This window comes from Sturnira hondurensis, unplaced genomic scaffold (genome assembly GCF_014824575.4).
Source record: "Sturnira hondurensis isolate 20B ecotype Veracruz unplaced genomic scaffold, ASM1482457v3 Scaffold0017254, whole genome shotgun sequence".
Lineage (NCBI taxonomy): Eukaryota > Metazoa > Chordata > Mammalia > Chiroptera > Phyllostomidae > Sturnira > Sturnira hondurensis.
The window spans coordinates 2,342,430-2,366,140 of NW_028089885.1; the positions used below are offsets into that span (position 1 = coordinate 2,342,430).

Sequence of the window (23,711 nt, forward strand, 5' to 3'; positions counted from 1 at the left end):
GAAGCACTATAATCTCATTTTTAAATTACAACTTGTAACTCAATTTTACAGTGCTATTTTTATTCTAGAAATTAGGTAAATTGCTATTCTCACTGTTATTAGACCAACCGTGCTCTGAACGATTCTGGGCACTGTCCCGCCTACTTAACAGCATTATCCATAACCCTTTCACCACCAAGACCCACCGTCCCTGATGAATCCAGATCAACCACCCAGGCTTCCACTCCGGCCCTAGGTCCACGCCCATCACTCATGTACATGTTACTAGACAGCCACTGTGGGCACAGACCAACCTATGACCCTTGGACGTGTGAAGTGGTCAAAGTTCACAAGCAACCTATCACACCCTCCAAATTGGAGAAAACCATCAGGGTGCTGATACCCAGTGCTCAGTCAGACTCTTACATCCGATCAAGTGCCTCCAACAGACATTCGGTGTAATTTTTAGAAGAAGGAAAAGGACAAGGGTAACCAATCAGTTAAATCACACCTTGAGGGCACAGGGGAGAGGCAGGGGGAGCATCCGGTCACAGCTTTATCGCCAAACCAGAATTCCTGATGTGTGACACAGATGAGCTCTAAATGAACCATTTACTACTTTTATTTTTCCTCATTTTTTAAATTTTAATTTTATACTTTTTTATTTTTCTGGGGAAAAAAGTGGATATAACTTTCCCCCCTTAATTCTGAAAGTAATGCATGCTCACAAGCAGAAACGTAACAAGAGTAGACTGCCCACAATTTGCATTTGGCATATATCCTTTCAGACTTCCTATGTGTTTGCATTTTTTTTTAAAGAAAAAGAGGATTATATTATTGTACCACTTCAAAAGCCTTCCTACTTAGCCATAGAGTATGGACACCTTTACCAATGAACACAGATATGCAGCACCATCTTGATGGTCATGTTAGAATCCCACCAACTGGATATACAGTGATTTGCTTTAGCAACTTCCTATTAATGAAGTTAGAATGGTTCTAATTTTTGTTAATAACATCATGACAGCCTTTACACAATTGTTCAGATATTACTTGGAGATACATTTCTACAAGTGGAGAAGTGATGAGGGACCATTCAAAACTATCAGCAAGATCCAAGTCAATCCAGTAGAAGGTGTCTAGCTCAAGAATGCAGAATTTTCTTGAGAAATCACCAAGTTACAGAATTTACCATACAGAATACAGTGGAACCAGTATTTAAGGGATACCGTTTTGCCTCACTACCAGTATAATGTCACATTTAAAGCACTCATAGTTTTTCACTCCAGAAGTAACATGACGCATGGCCCAGTGACCTGCTTTTTTCATCTGTGACACTCCTCTGTGCCTGTATTCACAGACCCGCCTGCCTCGCCCTCGCTGGTGAGAATGGCAGCCACAGTGGGACGCACTGTGCACATGGGTTTATCACCTAGATCTCGACTTCTGAAAGTATGGCAGTCTCCAAGTGTTTGTGGTAACCAGCCATTCTGCAACAAGCATCCACATCTAAGTACACATTTGCAAACTTGTAAGAATGGTTCTGAGGAGATTTCTGTAAGTGGATTTCTAAATCAGCCTTAAATTTTTGATCAATACTCCAAAAAGCTGCAGCAATCTATGCTCCTTCCAAAAGTGTGAGAACACCCACTTTTCCTGTCTTACTCATTACTAATCCTTTTAATTTGTCATACCTGCTAAGTAAAAAAAAAAAATTGGCATCTTGTTTTACTTTGAGTTTCTTTGCTTTTAGTGAAGTTAAGCATCTATTTTTAAAAATCTTCACCCAAGGACATGCTTATTGATTTTAGTGAAAGGGGAAGTAAGGGAGGGGGAGGGGGAAGGAGGAAGGAAAGAGGGTGGGGGAGAGACATCCATGAAAGAGAGAAACGTTGACCAGCTGCAATCACACCTAGAATGCGCCCTGGCTGGGAATCAAACTTGCAGCCTATGTGCCCTAACTGAGAATCGAACCCACAACCTTTTGGTTTATGAGACAATGCTCCAACCAAGTAATCGTACCAATCAGGGCTCAAGGCATCTTTTTTGAGTCTTTTTTGGATTTATCTGTTCATATAGTTTATTTAGCTAATGGATTAGCCTAGCCTTATTGAGTGAGGTAAGGAATCTCTATTATATATTTGATTATGTTGCAAAACTTCTCCCAATGTCATTTATTTATGGTACTTCTGCTAAATTAGAAATTTCAATTACACATAATCAAATATGAGACTTTTTTCCTTTACAGCTTCCCAGTATTCTGCCTTTAAGGCTTCTCCCATCACAGAATTATACAACTGCTTCCTTCTGCTCCCTCTCTAATCTCAAGTCACCCTTGCTCACCTCTGTCACTAGTGTTTCAATAAAAGTGCAAGGGCTGCATAGATAAGCTGTCCATAACTGCAGGCGTGCACAGGTCATCACTATGCGAACAGTACGTGGTTGGAAAAGTCACTGACAGACTGAGCCAGACCTCAGGTTTTGTTGGTGCCACAATTCTCGACACCAGGGAGCTCTGGTTTGCTGGGTTGGTAGCGAAGTCATTAATTTCATTTTTTGGGGGGGGGGCTTAATGGAGCTGCTTCTTTGTCCTATTTCTCTTTTAAGCCTTTCAAAGATATATTTTTTTAAAAAGTCATGTCTCTTTCTCTTTTTTTTTAAAGATTTTATTTATTTATCTTTAGAGGGGAAGGGAAGGAAAGAAGGAGAGAAATATCAATGTGTGGTTGCCTCTCATGAGTCCCCTGCTGGGAACTGGCCTGCAACCCAGGCATGTGCCCTGACTGGGAATCAAACCGCGATCGTGTGGTTCGCAGGCCCGCGCTCAATCCACTGAGCTACACCAGCCAGGGCTCAAAGATATTTACATGTGTAGTTAAGTCCTGGTTTGTCTTTCTTACTTATAAAGAGCAAGAATAACACTCGTGACTCCTGCATATTTCTCAGCACCATGGGAGTCATCGTTCCAGGCCCAGGCCTCCCCACTCAGTACGATGCCTGGTTAAAGGCTCTGCTGGTGAAACAGACCTGCAGGGGGCTCCTCTCTGGACACCCAAGAGGTCATGTACAGCTTTAACCGAGGGACAGGTGTGTGCGTGTGTGCATCTGTTTCCCTGCTGGGACAAACTGCCTTTCCCTGTATGTGGTCTTCTCTCCAAGAGGACAAGGCATCCTCTGTTCACTTTCCACGTGCCTTCACTTCTCTTCCCAACATTAAAGTCATGCCAGGAGCCCCGGAACCACACCCTCCCCCTTAATAAGAAGAGTGCGAGCCCAGTAGCAGTCAGGGGCGAACGCCACAGCCAGCACCTACAGAGGAGAGTGCGGCACAAGGCCATCGTTCACACCACGACCCAGAACTGCCACAGGTGCCAGTCCTTACAATCCTGAGGTGCAGGTTTTAGTCCCACCAGCCCCCAAAGTCTTGTTGGAAACAGGTCTACTCAGAGCTTCAGTGTTTTCCTGGACCTCAGGTTTTTCTATTGTTTGATTTCTCCATATCCCAAATTTCACCTGCTTTATATACCAGAAATTACTCACAATTATTGGTCTATTGATGGGGCCTTTCCCATTTCCCTCCCTCCCTTCCTCCCTCCCTCATGCTTTTAGAGACAGGGAGAAAAGGGGGAGAGAAACATTGATCAGTTGCCTCACATAAGCACCCCAACTGGGAATCGAACTTGCAAATGAGTATATACCCTGACCAGGAATCGAACCCACAACCTTTCAGTCTACAGAACAACACTCCAACCAGCTGAGCCACAATGGCCAGGGCAGAACATTCGCATTTTCTATCTTTGCTTTAGGTTCATTGTAATGTTTATACTTGTCCTGCTGTACCACTAAGACTTTGGGAAGTAGTGGAAATACTCATATATATGTAAATTCAGGTCACCGTCTTGAACTAGAAGTTTTAACAGTATTTATTAAGTTTTTACATCAGATCTTTCCAGCTTAGGTGCTAAATCCAAGCACTGGTGAAAAGCACTGCAGGCCAGGTCTGAGCAGCATGGCCCTGGTGCCACCTGGGAGGCGACCTGGGGCTCCAACCTCACAAATCACCGGTGCTCTACTCGGTTTTCTTATTCAACCTTTCTTCTCTCTGCCCTTCAGAATGAGTAACTTCTCCTGATTGACCTTCAAGTTCACTGGCTCTGCTACATGTCTAATTTGCTGTTTAAGTGATTCAATAAATTTTTCAGTTCTAGAATACCTACTAGGTTTTTTTTTTACAGTTTTTACTTCTGGGCTGAGATTTTTTTCATTACAAGCATATCTCCCTCTATGTTCTGAGCGCAGTTTAACAAGTGTACACTAATGCCTAAGTCAGGATCACTTTGAAATACCTGAGGAAGGACTATGACCAGACAGGGTTTCTTTGGGGGGGAGGAAGGCTCCGACACTTGACTACAGTGATGGCTGCAGAGGCGTCTGATGGAAGGTCTCGGTTCCTCGGTAACAGTGCTCCTTGTCACCAAGTCCATCACACCAAGCACTGATTAGCATCAACCCAATGCTAGAATTCTCTAGGAAAAGTTCGTAACTCCCCTGAAACTACTGAGACATAACAACTAATGTAATGCATTAAACTTGTTAGGATACTTCTTCTTATGAAAAAAAATTAAAGATTTGAACATGGGGTATTAATTGTTACACCTAGGCAATGGGTGCTAACTATACCATTCTTACAGTATTTCTGAATATTTGAACTTTCTGTTTGAAAAAATTGGGGAGAAAAGCTATATAGCTAAAAATTTACTCAGTTTTCAGCCATTTTATAATTAACATCCACATAAAGTTATTGTAATTGTATTCTGTCAATGATTTATAAATTTCTGCCCAGGATCCCTTAACATCTAACTTTTTTTTTAGCAATTACCACAAGGGGCCACCCTTTCCACACTCAGATCAAAAGTCTTATGAGACAGAAGGCTGTATTATCAGTACTAAATCCAAAAACGCATTGAGCTTCCGAGTTAATCTGAGGAACTTTAGAACCTCTTACATTTAGAAAGTAAAATTAGATAAATCCTCTCAGCTGAGAAATAATGAAATAAAAACTAGGTATGTTAAAATAAACATTTTTTAAAACTTTAGGGAAAGGTTATCTCTATGATTATCACTGACTTAGTGTCCAGAGACTTCAGAGCGTTCCAAATAACCCTGGGGTCCGTCTGCAGATTCTGCGTCAACGAGCTAGAGCTCAGAACCGCCCTAAGACTGTGTGGGGCTCCTGCAAATGGCCCCTGTCGCCTGGTTAGCTTAAACCCTCTGCACTCACAGCACGAGCGATCTGGCTCAGCGATGAATCTGCCTACTACCCTCGGTCAGTCGAGGCTAGAGCTCATAGGAGCAGCATCATGAACCGAAAGTTTAAAAAGCTTTAACCAATGCATTCCCCCCAAATGTCACTCCCATTCTCCTTGTCCCCACCTGGGTGTCGTTAAAGTGTATACAACTTAAAATTTGTTCACATTTGAGGAATCTGAATGAAGAGTACATAAATACATTATTTGGAAATTTCAAACTTGCAAAAATGGTACAAAGAACACCCATATACTCTTTTATTCAGATTTGTCTATTGTTAAGTTTACCCATTTGTCTGATTATCTGCTATCTTCTCTTGCTATCTGTATGTATCTATCTACCTACCTATCTATCAGATCTACCTAGCCTTAATGTTTTTCTGAACCTTTAAGGATATATTGTACATCATGGCCCTTTACCTCCGAATATTTAGTGTGTGGTTCCCAAGAATAAGGACATCCTCTTACATAAGCACACTACAGTTACCAACTTCATCAGCTTACGCTGACATATGATAGTCTACCAACCCCACTCCAATCCAGTCATACTGTCCACTTCAGCATTTCCCCCCTACAGCCCTGGACCCAGTCAAGACAAAGGTACTGCATTTAACTGTCCTGTCTCCTTAGCCTCCCTTAATCTAGAACTTTTCCTAGTCTTTGTCCTTTATGATACTGGCAACTTTTAGCAATATGGCACCACCCACTCCTGTGTTTTTAGCAGAACAGGTCTCATTGTCCCTTTAATGTTTCTTTATGATTAATTCAAGTCATGCCTCAGCCAGCATACAGCCGAACTGATGCTATGGCCACTATCTATCTATGTGCCTCTGTCACTTACGTGACCACCCTGTCACACTGGGGCTGGATGTTCCCACTGTACTGTGTTTCCTTTTTCTCGCTTGCAACACAATCAATAGTCTGTGGGAAGGCATTTTAAGATCATGTATATTTCTGTTCCTCATTAAATTTTCTCACAGAAGTGCTCTGTATAATTTTGGCAATTTTTTTATACATCTGATATAACTACAAAATACTTTTAAAAACTTTTATTTTAAAAAGTAAAGTAACTTAAAATCAAAGTCTCAATTCCACCATACTATAAAATCCCCAACGAAGGGAGGAAAATCAGACAAATAAACAAATAAAAACCTGGGCCTTAGGCACAAGACTATGAAGGATCAATACTTTTTGTCTCAGTACACTTGCAACCACTAGAAGTAGACAATAAATAGTTTCTCCTAAGATCTAAAAAATAATGACCCCATTAGCTTTTCACTTAAATAATTTTCCATAATTAAGCAATTTTACAATAATGCTCCCACTTAACAGTTCTTTAGGACACGAAGTGCAGCAGTCTGAGGACTACCAACCGTGTGGACTGCACTTGACCACAAGTGTGTTTCTGCTAGCCTCTGCCTTTGAACGGCTGCAGTCAGAATCAATAGTTTTTATTTTATTATTGAATGTAAACTACTTCCACATGTTAAAATGGGTAGGGCAAAAAAGGGATGAAATGTGCCCCCATCACTTACTCTCTAAATCAGAAATAATGAGGTTGTCATGAAGTTTCACGGCTCGATGCTGTTCTACTTCATCTTCAAGTTCAAAAATGGTTTCTTTCATGTCGCTCCTTTCTGTCTCTTTTTCCTCCAGCTCTGCTCTTAATTTTTCTAATGTCATGTTCAAATCTTCTATTTGTTTTTTAGCTTCTTCTTGGAAGGCTCTGTATTCATCTTCTACCTACACGGAACAGACGGTGCAGATTAGAAAAGTTAAGAGCTGCTTTGAAAGAAATTCTAGAACTGAGGTTTCAAATTGAAGCTGAGTGTGAGTTGCTCTTCATGAACTAAAACACCTGCATAATAATTTTTTAAAAGCATGAAAAAGCACCCTAAAGCAGAACTTTATGTAATATAATAGCATAATTTGTCACTACATCACTGACTGAACTTATATTGATGAATCACTGAATTTAACTAGACTATTTAGGATGAAATTTTGGAAATTTTCCCTCCTCCGAAGTTTGGACTGAAGGCATGCATTTGACTAATGATTAACACGCTCTCCCATAAAAACAAGGTCCCATTTGTGACAGTTTCAGCACCAAATTAATAATGGAAACAAAAAAATCTCAAATATTGTCATTGCAAAAGTACTGGTTCATAGTGCCCCTAACACACACATGTACTCCCAACAATTAACACATCTAAATTGTATATCTAAAAATCATCACTAAAAAAAGTAAGGTCAGTCTTACTCAAACTTTGGCCAAAGACACACTAATATCTCTTACTTAAAAAAAATGATTGAACTAAAAAAGGAAACAAAATGTGAGATAGGTTAGTCAGCTACCTCATGCAGTAAACACTACAGCAGCAGTCACATGGGGCACAGAGCCCCGGCCAGACCGCCAGCAGCTCCGGGGAGCAGTTCCGGGTCCTCACAATTATGCTGCACGTAAAACAAGGGGGCTGGACTAATGATCTCCAAGGTCCCCACCTCAACAAACCATAAGCTGCTAAGAAAAACCACAGCCTCCATATTCCAAAAATATATTTTTAACTCACAACAGAGTTCTATTTGAAAACCTACAATCACAAGAGAATAGAAAGTGGCAGACAGCGCCTGGCATAATGGGTCTCCATCCTTGTTATGCCAAATACATTAGAAATAAGGACGTAAAACCGCATGACACGCTCCCCTGGGTGCACCCAGAACCAGGGACAAATTCTGTTGTTAGTTCAAACTCTAGCCCCACCCTCTCACAGGCAGGAAAACAGTAATAACAAAATGCAGGCGAGTGGAAGTGATATTATGAGAATACTTTTTCCTCTACTCCAATAAAAGAAAATCATCCTCAAGCTTTAAAATTATCAGCTAACACTGGCCCTCAGTAAGCAGCTGTGCACCACAACTGCTTGGTGCTGATCCAGAACATTCTATCTACTTAAACAGTACCTTTGCAATGGCATCCTGCAATCGATTGGCATCGTTTCGGGTATGAGCCAGGTCTTCCTGAAGGCTGCTTGCCAAAGTCTCTGCTTTTTCTTTGTCTAGCCTGACGCTCTCCAGGAGATCCTGAATATCGGATTTGTCTCCAGAGTTATGGATGGAGTACAGCTCCGCCACTTTCTGCTTTTCATTCTCCAGCTGGGCCTTCAGGCGGTTCATCTCGATCTGGTCACTGGCCACTGTGGCTTTGTACTCCTCCAGTGTGGCTGCCAAGGCCGCTTTACCCTTCTGCTCAGACTCAATAATTCGCTCCATATGGTGATTACGTTCTTTGAGCGCCCCTATCATTTCTTGAGCTTCCTTATTGTCTTGTTCTGCCATCTTCAAAGTATTACTTAGATGCTGCTGGACACCAAGGAGCTGCTCTCGCTCAAAACGGGCATTCTCAGCAAGATCCATGTAGCGTTGTTCTAATTCCATATAGCGTCCACTTTTTACATCTTCATCTATGACGTAAGAAATGTGGTGCTCATCTAGAAGGGAGCGGAAATATTCGATTTGTCGGCTAAAGTGCTCCAACTTATCACTTTGCTGACAGAGAGACTCCATGAGAATAACCTTCTCCTCTCCCAGCCTTTCATTCTCACTATTCAGCTCCTGGGTAATCTGCTGGAGATCGGCTAGCTCTTGCAGGGTTGCCTGAAGTTCCTCACTTGTGCTGTGCTGGTTCTCCTCCATCTGGTGTATCCGTTCCGTCAAGCAAGCAACGGACACCTCGCTGGCATTCCCGCTGCTCCCCTTCCGGGAGCGCTCTGTGCTTGGAACGCCTTCCGACTCTGAGGACGACGGCGCGTCGAGGGCGTCATCGCTCGACGTGAGGGGCTGGTACACCTCACTGCACTCGCTGTCTAAGTTGTCCATAGAGTTACTGTGCTGATGGTCCATCAGGGTGTTCTCATCCTGGCTCAGAAGATCCTCCACTGACCCCGGGGCAGAGCCCTCCACGGAGGAAGTCACAGTCCCTCCTCCGTCGCTCTGGTTCCCAGGGGTGATTTCTGGGCTCAGGGACTGATAGCCAAACAGTTTTTCAGAATTGTCTAACCTCTGCTCCAGGGAAAAGCCCAGTGCGTTCAACCTGTCCTTTAACATTCTGTTTTCATTCTTCAGCTGGTTGAGTTCCTCACGGATGGCAGTGTTCTGTTCCTGTAACTGCAATAAAGTGGACTCAACGTCAGTTGGCTGGTGAGCAATAATGGCTTCCTTCTCCTCAGATTTTTCATCCCCCTCGGAATGATCCTCATTAATGCCCAGTTGAGCACGCATGTCTCGGAGTTCATTTCTCAAATGTAAAATTTCCACGTCTTTGGTTCGGGCCAGCGTGAGAAGATCTTTCACCTTGGCTTCCAGAGCAGCTTTGTCACTGATCTGATTGTCTGACTTAGACTTGCTCATGCGCACGTCACATTCCGTAGCAGTGCGGCTGCGGGAACGTTTAGCCAGTGCCGCGTCATTAGCTCCCTGACCTGCAGAAGGTAGTTTTTTGCTCTGGTTTAGCCGGGTACGTTCACGTAATCTTTCTCTAGTAGAACTGGATTCTTTATTACCTGTGGAAGTGCTCCGCTTGGTTGAAGAACTTGTGCCTACGTGTTTAAAACAAAGAATTTAAAGCAAAAATATTAGTTAAAGCAAAAAACAAACAAACAGAAAACCCAACAGACATGCCCAGGTCTAACGAGATTAAAATCTAGAGATCTACATTGACTTTAACCTACATTAATCTTGCCTTAGAGCCTGGTTACTGTGAAACTTGATTCCTTCAGAACTAGAAGATCATTCACCTTTTAACTACCAATGAAAAAGAAGTTATACACTGAATTGTACACTTTAAAAGGATGAATTTTATAAAATGTAAATGATATATCTCAATATAGCTGTTAAATTAAAAGAAAAGGTTATACACATTAATTCGAATCCTTAACAGGATTTTTTTAAAAAAAGATTTTATTTATTTAATTTTAGAGAGGAAAGGGAGGGAGAAAGAGAGGGAGAGAAACATCAATGTGTGGTTGCCTCTTGTGTACCCCCTACTAGGGATCTGGACTACAACCTAGGTATGTGCCTTTACTAGGAATTGAACCAGTGACCCTTTGGTTCACAGGCTGGAATTCAACCTACTGAGCCACATCAGCCAGGGCTGAATCTTAAACAGTCTTTAAACAGGTAGCCAGGGACATAATATCCTAAAGCAAGCTGGATAAAGATGACCCTAGGGTTAGCCAGTCGGGTAGCAAATTAACTGTAGAGACAGATGGGAGAGAAAGATCACAGAAGAGCAAAAAGGAAAAGGCAGCCTCCAGAAAACCCAAACATCTAAACTACCTACAGTAAACACAAAAAATGTCATCAAAATAAATGCCAAAAATGTTCATATTACCCTGGCTGGTGTGGCTCAGTGGACTGAGTGCTGGCCTGCGACCCAGAGGGTCTACAGATTCAATTGCCAGTCAGGGCACATTCCTAGACTGCAGGCCAGGTCCCCAGTAGGGGCTGCATGAGAGGCAACCACACATCACTGTTTCTCTCCCTCTCTTTCTCCTTCCCTTCCCATCTGTCAAAAAATAAAATAAGTAAAATCTTTAAAAAATGTTCACATTAAAGAATGCCACATAAATAACAATAATAGCTAACACGTCATCAGCGCTTACACATACACATGTGTGCACCACCCTACACATAAATTTATAGGGGCCTCACAAAACTCTAAGGTAGGTACTATATCTATATCTATATCATCTCGTTTTACAGAGGAAGGTCACACAGATATGAATAATTTGCCAACATCCCACAGGTAATAAACAGGTGAGGCGGCATTCAAACCCAGGCAACCTGGCTCCAGGATCTGCAACTTCACCAGTACGCTCTGCTGCAGGGGTCCCCAACCCCCGGGCAGTGCACCCATGCCGGTCCCTGGCCTGTCAGCAACGGGGCCACACAGCGGGCGGTGAGTGGTAAGCTTCACCGGCATTACCATCTGAGCCTGCCTCCTGTCTCCCCCTTCCACAGTTTTTCTGTGGGAAAACTGTCCTCCAAAAACCAGTCTCTGGTGCCAAAGAAGTTGGGGACCACTGCTCTACTGTGTCTCTAAAGGTCAGAAAATAATGATGCATTAATGCTAAATAATGACACATGAATCAAATATGCCACACAAATGACACTGGTACTTAGCTGCTAAAATTTTAAACCTGTGAAAATAATTGACATGACCTATTGTTTAATATAAAAGTAACAGGAATATGTTTAAATACCCATAAACACAAAACAATTAGAATATTTTTTACTTTGAAATAATATCTAGACCTAATCAATGAGTGTTTTTAGAGAACCTATTGGTTCTTCACGTGGCAGGTGGCAGGCTGCAGAAGTAACAAGGAACAGAAGACCTACATGATGTAAGAAGACGGTAACTGCGCCAGGTCTCAGGTGCAGTGGAGGGAGGGGAACTGCGGCCGGCCACAAGGAAAAGGCAGAGTAAGGCCGCACGGTTAACAAAAGGGGCAAGAGATTTCTACAGGTTCCGGCAGAAGTAACGCCTGCTTGAGTGTGGTTGGTAGGGTAATAATTTATTTTAGTTTTACTTCGTACACTTCACATAAAATGTCACATAGTGTGCTTCAGTGTGATATTGTTATGTTACAGAATTATATGCTTATGATTTTGTAACAAAAGAGTTTATAATAAAGAAAAGGGGGCGTTATTTGTGCCAGACCCTGACATAGCTCTGAATGTGATGGAGAATTCAGTGACAGATGTCAACAAATGTTCCTGAGCAAGGAAGAAACATAAGGAAAGAGCCTTTTTATGGAAATTCATCTAGAAGATGCCAAGTGGAACACACAAGGAAGGAGGAAGAAGGAAGAGCAATGAGGAGGACACGAGCAGGCAGCACAGTGAAGTCAAGTCCCACACGCAGGAGTGAGACCTAGATCTCTGCAAACACAGAAGAGACAACACATCAGCGACAGACGTCAGAGGCACAGGTCCCAGGACTGGGAGCAACAACTGCGAACGGAGGCCGAAGAGGACAAGGACCAGTGTAATACGTTCCCCAATACTGGTTCCCCTCCTCATTCCTGTAACTCACACCATTATCCTCACTAAACCAAAAGCTACGCCGAGAAAGATCTGTGCACGAATAAGGAGCAGAAAAGAACAAGCCAGTAATGAAGAAAAGAGACGATGATGTGCCCAAAGGAAAGGGGATGTAAAGAAACAGGAAGAGAGGAGACAGAACACAGAAGAAGAAAGCTCCCCTTCGGGGACGACTGTGACGAGTAAGCGATGGAAGGCGCTGAGGTACAGACAAGCGTGTGGGTTTGGGGAACTTGTCAGGAGCAAGTAAACACAGAGTGAGTGAACCGGGGAATCACGGGTGTTGTTATAAGCTGTACTGTGTCCCCCAAATTCACACACTGAAGCCCTCACCCCCAGTACCTCACAGTGTGACTGTACTTGGAGCCAGAGTGATTAACTGGAAAAGGTAATTTCTTTAACATAGGGCTGTTAGGGTAAGCCCTAATACAATACGACTGGTGTCCTTATAAGATGAAGCAATTAGGACACAGATTCAGACAGATGACCATGTAAGGACAATGAGAAGGCGGCCATCTGCAAGCCAGGGGAGGCTTCAGAAGAAATCAAATCTGCTGACACCCTGATCGAAGACTTCCAGCCCTCAGAACAGTGAGAAGTCAAATTTCTGGTGGTTAAGCCACCCAGCCTGTGACAGCCCCAGCAAACTAATCCTGGTTCGGGGGGTTATGACCGAGTTTAGCTGTGTTAGGGCAGGTGGCACTGGTCGGCGGGGAGCCACGTGCACAAATATGTGGGATCTCTCTCAACAAATTTAAAAGCTGAAAACAGGAGGAGATGCAGATAGTACTAGAGTATTCAATTGCCTTTTAACCACACAACAGAGTATTTCATTTCTTTCTTACCACACAAACTGGAACGTTAAATGTGGCGGTAGCCCCAGCTTTGTGGCCTGGTACAAAATAAGCACCCAATATTAACTGAGCAAATGAATGCACGGCCTTGGGATGGATACCTGAGCTTTCTACGCATAATTTTCTAGTCTCTAAAACGAGGACGGCCCTGGCTGGTGTGGTTCAGTCGGTTGGAGCATTATCCTATAAACTGAAAGGTTGCAGGTCTGATTCCTGGGCAGGGCACATACCTAGGTTTTGGGTTTGATTCCTACTCGGGGTACATATGGAGGCAACCAATCTGTTTCTGCCCCTCTCTCTCCCTCTCCCAAACAATGAAAAAATATCCTTAGACAAGGATAAAAAAATGAGGATAATAACAGCCTCTACCTCACAGGGCTACAGTAAGGATAAAATGGAGTAATGCCTGGGAAGGACAAAATAAAGCATATCTCCTCCTGGTAATCATTCCGCTACCATTACCTGCTCTTACAATCACCAGTGGGGCACGACCGGGGAGGAAGGAGAACACGCAGAGGGTCAAAGAGGAGGGAGGGCAGCAGGGCAACAGAGGCCAGAAAGGGCCAACGCACAAGAAGGGCAAACAGCCTCAACAATGACGGTAGGCGGTCTGACGGTTTTTGCCCATTTGCTTTCAAAGCTTTATTACAAACACACAATTTTATATTTATTAGAAGTGTTAGGTTTTTTCCTGTAAGTTTAAAAGTAAAATATAAAACATTACTCCTTGGACTATATATAGGATGAGTTCATTTATGGACTCATCATATTTCAAAACAAACTGCTACTTATGAACCAAAAAAAGAACAGCAGAAACGGCACGAACGGACCTAGGCACTGAGCATCAAAACCTGCTGACGTCGTGGAAGGAGACAACCAGAAACGAGGCGCCTCCCCCGGAGAGACAGCCCCCGTCCGCGAAGGAGCCTGGGGAAAAAGAACCTCCACCGGTCCCATCAGGGCTCTGCATTGTGACATTTAAAGTAAACAGAGGGAACAGAGGAACACAGCCAAGGACATCATGAGGATATGACAAAATCTAGAGCCCAGAAAACTCTACAGTCAAATGAGGAGTTTCTATAGACATTAAATTGAAAGAAAAAAAGGGGGCAAGCCCATACATTAAAAAAAAGACTTAAGAGAAACAAATCCCCAATTATTATATATGAATCTTAAATAAATCCTGATTCAAACAAATAGACAGTAAAATATATATCTATAATATTTATTAGATGGAAATTTAAACTTACTGAATAATTTACAATTAAAGGAATGATTATTTTAAGGACTGATAATGGTATTGTGATTACACATATTTTTTCAATCTTTGTATTTCAAAGACAAGGAAGTACCTGTGGAGGAAATGACGGACACCGGTACTTACCCTGCAACCGTAAAGGAAAACAGGTGGGTGTCGAGGAGCTAAGACCCGCCGGCAGCTGACAGGACTGATGAGCACACGGGCTGAAAGGCCCACTAGTTCACTTTTGCACAGGTTTGAAAATACCTTTCATTTGATGGAATTCCCTATACCTCTATCCTCTGCTTAGTCCAACAAAAAGGTGGTTTAACTCTCAGAGTGAAGGCCACGCGTACCTGTGCTGACCTTGGCCTTGCTCTCCACGGTGCTCATGGCAGGGGCAGATGCCGAGGATGCTGCGGAAGGGCAGGTGCTCTTCTTCCCCTTGACACCATTAGTCACTGCTGCCCCTCCAGCCATTCCGGCTAAAAGGTCATCACTGCTCTTGGTCTGAAAGCAACAGAAAATCAAAATAAATTGACCAGATGAAGCAAGATTAAATATTTTGAGAATAAACAAAGCTCTTGACTTACAGCGAGTTCAAGAGTTCATGAAGACTTTCTTACATTTGGCAAGCAGTGCATCATACTGTGCTACAGAAACAGAACTTCTCCACTAGTTGACAAGCCATCACCTTTCTTTTCAATATACAGAAATCATACACATGATCAAAAGTTTTATGGAAGCCTGCTGTGTTTCCACACGGGCCGGACTCATTGAGGGATGAGAGAGAGTGGAGATACCCTCCCCTTGTAACTCCTTCATGGGACATGACTTCCAAACAGCGACCATTTGAGCGATGCCACATGGGCTATCTCAGGAAAGTCCCATTATGCCACAGGAAATGCCACCTTGTAATTTCTAGACAGAAACATCACTGAGAATCAGAAATAATCTTCATTGAATAACCTGCATCAGAAAAATTCTCCATTTTTTCTTACCTTATCTAATTTTTTAATACTCTAATTTATGCCAAAATTAAAAGATTTTTAAAGGCCTAGGTAATACATAACAAATATTAGATATATTATGGTTAGAGTGAAGGGTTAGCCTAAATTTTCACACTACTTGAGAAAAACCATTTGTACTATTTATTTATATTTTATAAAGACGAGAAAAAAGTACAAGCATTTCACAAAGAAAACAAGTACTCTAGCCCTGGCCAATGTGGCTCAGTTTGTTGGAGAATTGTCCTGCAAGCAAACCAAAAGGTCACAGATTCGATTCCCAGTCAGGTCACAACGCCCAGGCTGCAGGTTCAGGCCCTGAGAGGGCCATGTAGGAAAGGCAGCTACTGATGTTTCTCTCCCACATCAGTGCTTCCCTCTCACACCACTAGTTCTCTCCCTCTCCCTGCTCCTCTCTCTAAAATCAATAACCATGTCCTTGGGTGAGGAGTCAAAAAAACAAAAGAGAGAGAGAAAGACAGAAAAAGAAAATAAACACTCTGAAGAAACCTGTTTTTACTTCTCCTAGAAATGAGAGAGAACACAGAAAGTTAAAGATCGACTGGAAAAAAATAAAAACTACTCTTCAATAAAAAAACAAAAGGTTTTATGTCACTAAGGTAAAGGCACAGTTAGTCAACTAATTTATGTTGTTTCCTATCTGGAACCTTTTTTACCCTTAGATAACCATAATAAGTTAATTTCCATAAATTTAAATGGTTCATCTATAAAAATAATTTCTAAACTCTCCCCTATTTCTACATGTCAGTGGTCCTATATGGAGTACATTCTATTATTTCATTCATATGTGAAGATTATTACGTAGTAGTATCATTAGGCAGGTCAATCTGTCTTACTAAAAAGAGGCAGAAAAAGATTTCATATTTTAAACATATTAAACAGAAATAAGCTTTGGCAATATAGAGTTGTCACGTTATGAAAAATCTAGGTTATATACAATAACCTAGGAAGAAAGATATACGTTAATTATTAAGGATTATTCATATTACTTAAGAATAGTTTCGTTAATAAAACTGGTCATTAACTATGAGGCCCAAACAACTGTAAATCCAAAGTTACACCCCCTTCCTGTCAACTTGTTAGTCAGTAAATAAACTCACCATATTCTTACATTTTCAAATTATCTTTTATAGTCTGTTAATAAAAGTTAAAATGACCTCTGAACTAATTTTTCTTCCTCCAAAGTCAAATATTCTTTTTTAATTTAATCCTCACCAGATATATTTATTAATTTTTAGAGAGAGAGAGAAACAGGGGAAAGGGGAAGAGAGAAAGTGAGAGAGAAACGTCGAGTGGCTGTCTCCCGTACACACCCCGGCCAGGGACCAAACCCACAACCTAGGTAAGCACCCAGGGATGGAACCGGCAACCCTTCCGGTGCACGTGATGACGCTCCAACCAACTGAGCCAACCGGCTAGGGCAAAGTTACATATTCTTAACTTTCATAATAATCACATCTACAAACCACCCTACAGCGTCATGTGAAAAGTGGCTTGCCACACTCCTCCAGTTACGTTCAGTCTTTGGGTAATGGCAGAGTTAAACATAAATCAGAAGACCACGTGAGAAACTACGACAAATATCAAAACAACTGACAAAGTACAGCACTGGAACACGAATAAGCCAGTGGAACAGCATCGAATCCAGGAAGGAACCGCACAGACACTTGACTGATGACCAAAGAAGCAGTATAGAAAAATAAATAGGTTTTTCACGAAGTAGTGCTAAGTCAGTTGTTTATTCACAAAGAAAAATAAAAATGAGCCCTATTTCATCCCATTTCAAATACAAATACCGTCTGGCTGGGTAGCTTATTTGTTAGAGTATCATTCTGATACGCCAAGGTTGAGGGTTTGATCCCCAGTCAGGGCACACACAAGAATCAACCCATGAATGTACCAATAAGAGGAACAACAAATTGATGTCTCTCTGTCACGAATAAATTTTTCAAAAATCCCAAGGGCTAGGATTCAAAAGTCTCAATCATAAAGCAAAAGACTAATAAATTTGATTAAATGAAAATTAAAGTCTAAAAAATGTTTTTTTCACTTTTGCATGGCCAAAAAAATCATAAGCAAAATAAAACATTATACATATATATATGCGTTATACAGAAAGAGAAAGAGAGAGAGATTCCAAGAGAAAGAGAAAGAGAAAGAGAAAGAGAGTACGAGAAACAGAAACTGGGAGGAGTATATGTACAATCTCTCACAGATAAAGGGCTATTCCAAGTATACAAAGACCTCTTAAAAATCAAGGGGAAAAAAAGACCAAAAACCACACAGAAAAGTGAACAAAACAGACAACATATAATCAATTCTCGCACACACACAAAGATGATCAGTCTAATTAACAACAGGGGAAACGTAAACATTAAGATACCACTTCTAACCTAACAGACTGACAAAAATGGAAAAGTATAACATATTCATTCCTTTGAGAATATGGGGAAACAGACACCCTCCAAATAAAAATTCCTTGGAGAAGAATATGGCTGTAAGTTGCTGGTAAGAATGCAACTTGACACAAATAAGCCTTATCTTTGGGAATCTGGCAATATCTACCAGACCTATATACGTACTTACCTTTTACCCAGAGATCCCACTTCCAGGAACTTACCCTGAAGGCACACCTCCAGTAATACAAAAATACACATGTGTGCGGTTACTCACTGCAGTATTGTTTGGGACTGCAAAGTACTGTCCTGTAAAATGCCTTTGTATATGAAAGTAGCTGAATCAACTATAGCACATCCATACAATCAAGCATTAAGCATCTATATAAAAAAGAATGTCACCCCAATAAAAAAAATCTATAAATAAAAGAATGAGCAAGACTGCTATAAACTGGTATGGAAACACTGCTAGAACACATTAAGTGAAAAAAAAGCAAAATGTGAAAGTATATCTAATTCTGTCAACTTTTATGTTAGAATGAGGAAATAAAAGATATACATGTATCTGCTCATTTATGCCAAAAAAAAAAAAAACCACAGGAAAAAGAGTAAAGGGTGCAGAAAGAGTAAGAAGGAGCAGTGGGGGGAGAAGGGCACTTCTCTGACACGCCTCCTCATACGGTTCTGACATACAGAACCACGTAGGGTCTCACATGCTCTAAAGAGATGAACAAACATGCAAACAAACAGAATAAGCAAGGGCAGGGAACCCTAAAAGTAAACGTAACAGGAGCAAATGGACCCCACTGCATTTCAAATGCATGACAAAACCGTCAATGGCGGGGAGGGGGTAGTTCCAAAACATCCTTTGGAACACAGAACACTGACCATAAATCTCCAAACTCCCAAGCTAAAGACAAATAAAGTGTAAATATTGAACACTAGATGGTAGATTTGTTCTTTGCAGGGGTATGGGGTCAACAACTCTCTATCTTCTATACACACTAGGATTGAGACCATAGGTAACTGTATTACAGATAATGAAAGCAAGGCTTTGGAAGAGATTACTGTGAACCTCGTGTGTTAACCAGAATCGAAAGTGTCAGTGGGAACTTGGAGGTTTTAGCATCTATGGAAAGCAGCAGACACAGAAGGTGACTCACTTATGCACATTATGAGTGTGTGTGTGTTTCCTATCTCTGATCACCGAGAGGGCTCAGACACAATTCACTCAGAAGCAGCGAGTGCGCCCCAGCTCCCCAATGGTTTACGTCCTCCCCTCCATGAAAGGAACAAGGCCGCCGAGGTGCAGGTGTGCTCTGCTCTGACCGGTGTGGCTACAGAGTATGTGCCCTTTGCGCTGATCCACTAAGCTCAACACAGAGGCTTTGTGAACTTTGCTGGATATATATTATACTTCGACAAAAAAGTGAGAACAAGACAAAAACAACTCTGCACCTCCAACTTGGCTTTTACATGAAACTACCTGCAAGCTTATGGAAATTCATCCCTATTTCTTTTAATATTTGCTTTATCATTCTATAAATACATGTGACTCCCCACAGGTAAACATCCTCTATCAGCAGCAGTCCAGAAAAATGGAACTGATGAAGAAATAGACTTTTAGCCACTTTTTAATAACACACATAAAATACAGACCATTTGGTAAAAACATTCCAGACACAAATAACGAAACACTACGACCAAGGTATACATGCTTCCTAAGGTAAAATTCAAGTTTCACAATCTGCATCTTCATCGCAAAATGCAAGATTAGTTCAAAATTTCACCTTTTGAGTTTCACATATGGATTACTCAATCATAATGCTAACTCATTTTATACTAAAAAGGCATGATCATAAACAACCATAAAAACTCATCAATTATTTAGATTCTAACTGAAGTAACTGAAGCTTATGAATTCCTATCGATTTTTAGAAAAAAGTAGTCTCATCAGTACAATAAACGAGTTTAATACTTCTACCAGGATGAACATAAACACCTGAGCACTGCGTGAGACCTGCAAAGTGGAGGCATGTAGAAAACCATTTCTACACAGAAAATAATCTTTTCTGCTGCCTGTGATAAGAAAGAATTAAGCATTCCAAAGGCCCCAAGGCAGTTGTCATAGCTACTGACAAGAGCGGGAACAACTTCCCAGAGCTCACTGGAAACAGAAGCAGCGTTTCATTTCACCATCTGTGAAGCCCGGACGGCAGTGAGGCGCTCTGGGTCAGAGGAGCCTTTCCCAGACCACACGACTAGGTCCATCCTCAAACAGTAACTGAAATGAGAGCAGTTAAAGAGAGACACATCCCCGTACCCTGGCACTATATGAAAAGTGTCATGAGGACACTGCACAGTGACAGACATAACATACAGGCATCGCCATGAGAGGACGAGTAGACGTGCATGGTGTTTAAATAATGAAAAGCCAAATGCTTCATTCACCTGGCTGAACCATCAGTGCTCCGTCGGTTACAGGAGTTCACGTTGTGGCAGGTGTCTGCATGCTAGAGAACCACAGTGAAATATGAAAACTCAGAAAAATAAAATAACACTTAAGTGTGGGGGCCTCCAAGTCTTTTTAGTTTTTTTCAATTTTTCTGTTATCAGTTTCCTTCTTTCCTCTGCATCTTCTTACTTCAATTTCTATTTAAGAGTCTTTTCTCCTAAGCACGCCAACAGCTCCATCTCCTCTGTGACTCCCATCCCCCACTACACACACGCAGAGAACTTCGCCCAACCGGCCCGGCAGCGCCATCGCCATGGAGAGCTGTGTGTGCCGGCACGCGGCAAGCGCACCGTCCTGTTCTACAACCAAGGAGTACTCACTGTTCAAGACCAAACTACGAGCAACTCCGATCCAAGCCGAAGAAGCTCCGACACGCCTCCTGCGCACACTCCATTCCAGCCTTCAAAGACAATGCCTGCCCGTGACAGGGAGACAACAGGAGCAAGGCAGGAGGGCAAACCTAGAGCCAGGGTTGAACCTGTTCTTCCAGTCACGTAAATAACAGGTCACGCAGGGACTGCACTCCAAAGACAGCCCCAGAAACTGAGTAACCAGTTAGGTCAGAGAATGTCAGCTATCTCCCATGAAGAGTGGCAGCACGGCCACGAAGGACGTAATTCAGGATGCGACGCAGACCAGCGGGGGCAGGTGAAGGTCTGCCCCTGGTACTGTCCCTCAGGCCGCAGCTGACACCAGCAGCTCATCAAGGCAGCAGCAAGGAGAAAATCTGGGGGCATCTCCAAGCCCATGGAGTGAGTCTGGGCCCCGTTTTGACAACCCTGTAACAGCAAAACCAGCATTTCCTGCTAGATCTTTCAACACATATAAGGAAGTCCCTCACCAGCTGTTCCTGGGAGGTTCTTCTAAAAATAATTAAGCCTCAGTCTATCAAAGCCCTGCATGGACAAAAGGCTTTTAAATGGATCGTGTTCCAGGCAGTGCTCGGGTTCCCCCCAACAGAAGCACTCTCCAGGTTTCCTTCATTAAGTCAGAATTTCCACCCAAACACCACACATCCCTAAAACAAACAAGCAAAGAACAAACAAATGAATTCTGGGCTGAGAAAGGCTGGAAGAATAGAATGCACGAATCTCTGTGCAATGACATTACACTTGACCTGGAGCCATCCAAACCAACACAGACTCGGAGACCACCCATCCAGGAAGACTGGCTTTCAGGAGTCAATCCTGGGCTATGAGAAGTTTCTAGAGTGAACCAATAAAAATGCTACATACACTAACCACTTTCATATATTCCCCTCATTTCCTCCTGACCATGGCCCTATGAAGCACATGGGAAACCCGTGCCTGTCTGCTCCCAAAGCCCATGACCTAACAGAGCTATTTTCAACCCTTTTCATCTCATGGCCCACGAAAACTAATTACTAAAATTCTGTAGCACACCAGAAAATATATGTTTGCCAATCTGACAAAAATAGGCATAATTTTGATTCATTCACACTGGACGGCTATTGTTGTGCTGGCTGTTCTCTCTCTTTTTAAAATTAATTTGACAATCTAAGGGAAAAGTGGTCAGTGCCCCGAACTGAACAGTAGGGTACTGCACGTTTTAAACATTCTCACAGCACAGCACACCGGCTGCAAACCACTGATCTAACAAATCACAATCCTATACTGACAAGAACTATGCCAGCCTTTAAAGGGGTGTAAAGAAAATTAGTGCCACCCAATTTTAACTAGAATTAATACTAGATCAGTTGTCAGAAAAAGAGTAACAGTTATGGCACATGAAGGGGTGGGGTGGGGGGATAAAACCCCCTGTCTACACGTCTCAGGAATATTACTGCTGGTCACCCTTTAAGATCCACCATCGACCTTCTGGCTAGAAACAGTATCTTCCTACTTGAAAATGCTCACTCTGTTTTTCGGCTCTCCCAGGGCATCTGTGTTTCACGTGTGTTTTAGTTTTTCTGTGTGTGACTCATCTCCATCCATTACTCCCCAAACTCCTTGAAGGCAGACCCTCCCTCCAGCTCACACCAGCACAGAGCCTTGCAAAAGTCGGCCACTGAATGATTCTGTTTCATGAGCAAGCTTACTGTTTGGTTTCACTCAGAGACCACACACACCAGTTCTGACCTCCCATCACAGGCTATGTGCTCCTAGCACCAGCAGAGGGCGAACCCCAAGTAACGCATATTGAATAAACCACACATCACATCTAGATCCCCGCCTCCTAAAACTCCATCACATAGTCACACGTCGCCCATGAATACCTTTGACAATGATGCTGCTGTTCCAGGTTTTACAAGTTTGCCTCCTGCAGATGCCGAAGAACTGTTTTCGGGTTTAGTTTTTTCTACCGTTTGCGTTTTGCTTATCCCAGACACTTTAGGCACTAAGCCAACACTCCTGCTTGCTTTCTTCATTCTGGGCTGCCTCTTCGTGATACATTTACAAGCAAATCTGTGGAAAGAAATAGTATGCTGAGAACAAAGCTGAAAGAAAGTTCCTGAGAAATCTATTTTTGAAAAATTTTACCATGTGATGAGTAAAAATGTTCGAAAGCTAAATGTGGCTACAGAAAATAAAAGTTGAAAAAATATTAGACTTTTTAATGTACACTATCTGCAAGTCTTTTCCTTCTTGAGTATTAATTATTTTGTGCATTCTAATTCAGTCAGTAAAAAGAATATCCTAGATGACGAATGGAACTGGCTAAATATAACAGTATTCATTATCTTTCACATTTAATGAAGCACTAATCATCCTTGCACCTAAGAACCAGCCATCTGGCAGGTCTCAAGGGGTGAATGTACCTTCCAAATTATCCAGCACAGTCCTGACTACAAATATTTGTTGTAATATTCCCACATAAGCCAGCAGAATATCCCTAAAATTCCAATATTCAAGATCCAAATATATTTCCAAGTATCTTTCTTTTTTTTCAAGACAGCATCAAAATTCTTTATTAGAACATTTGTCTCAATTTTGGGCCCAAGAAGAAAAAGAAACTCTATACACCTATAAGGAATATGACAAATCTTACACCCAAGTGGTACCTAGTACAGCAGGTCCTCAAATAATGTCGTTTCATTATAGTATTAACAGAAACTTAACTCTCGTTGTATCAATTAGCCTATGGTAAAACTAATTTTGTTATATATCATTTCACTGCTGTTACAAGAACCTACTGACAACGCAGAGTGAGGACTCGCTGAACGGATTTCATAGCTGAGAGGACGTGGGGCAGCACGGGCGGCACACACAGCTGCAGTCAAATGAACCCTCCAACACGCCTTCCTTAACTGAGCCAGATAAGCAGTGTG

General features: G+C 42.1%; 1 protein-coding gene across 5 annotated transcripts in view; it reads right to left on the bottom strand.

The window, feature by feature from the left end:
* The window catches only part of SPECC1L (sperm antigen with calponin homology and coiled-coil domains 1 like), a 111,953-nt gene that overhangs the window by 64,718 nt on the left and 23,524 nt on the right, over nucleotides 1–23,711 (bottom strand). For 2 of the 5 annotated variants that reach the window (XM_037067283.1, XM_037067284.1), the window contains 4 exons: nucleotides 22,659–22,848; nucleotides 14,840–14,993; nucleotides 8,247–9,880; nucleotides 6,821–7,028 (listed from right to left, as the gene is read on the bottom strand). In XM_037067283.1, coding sequence (XP_036923178.1) covers nucleotides 6,821–7,028; nucleotides 8,247–9,880; nucleotides 14,840–14,993; nucleotides 22,659–22,811 — 2,149 coding nt within the window. In that variant the 5' untranslated portion in view covers nucleotides 22,812–22,848. Of the gene's footprint in view, nucleotides 1–6,820; nucleotides 7,029–8,246; nucleotides 9,881–14,839; nucleotides 14,994–20,358; nucleotides 20,388–20,742; nucleotides 20,850–22,658; nucleotides 22,849–23,711 lie in introns of those variants that run through there. The other 3 variants (XM_037067286.1, XM_037067285.1, XM_037067287.1) reach the window with 3 other exon arrangements.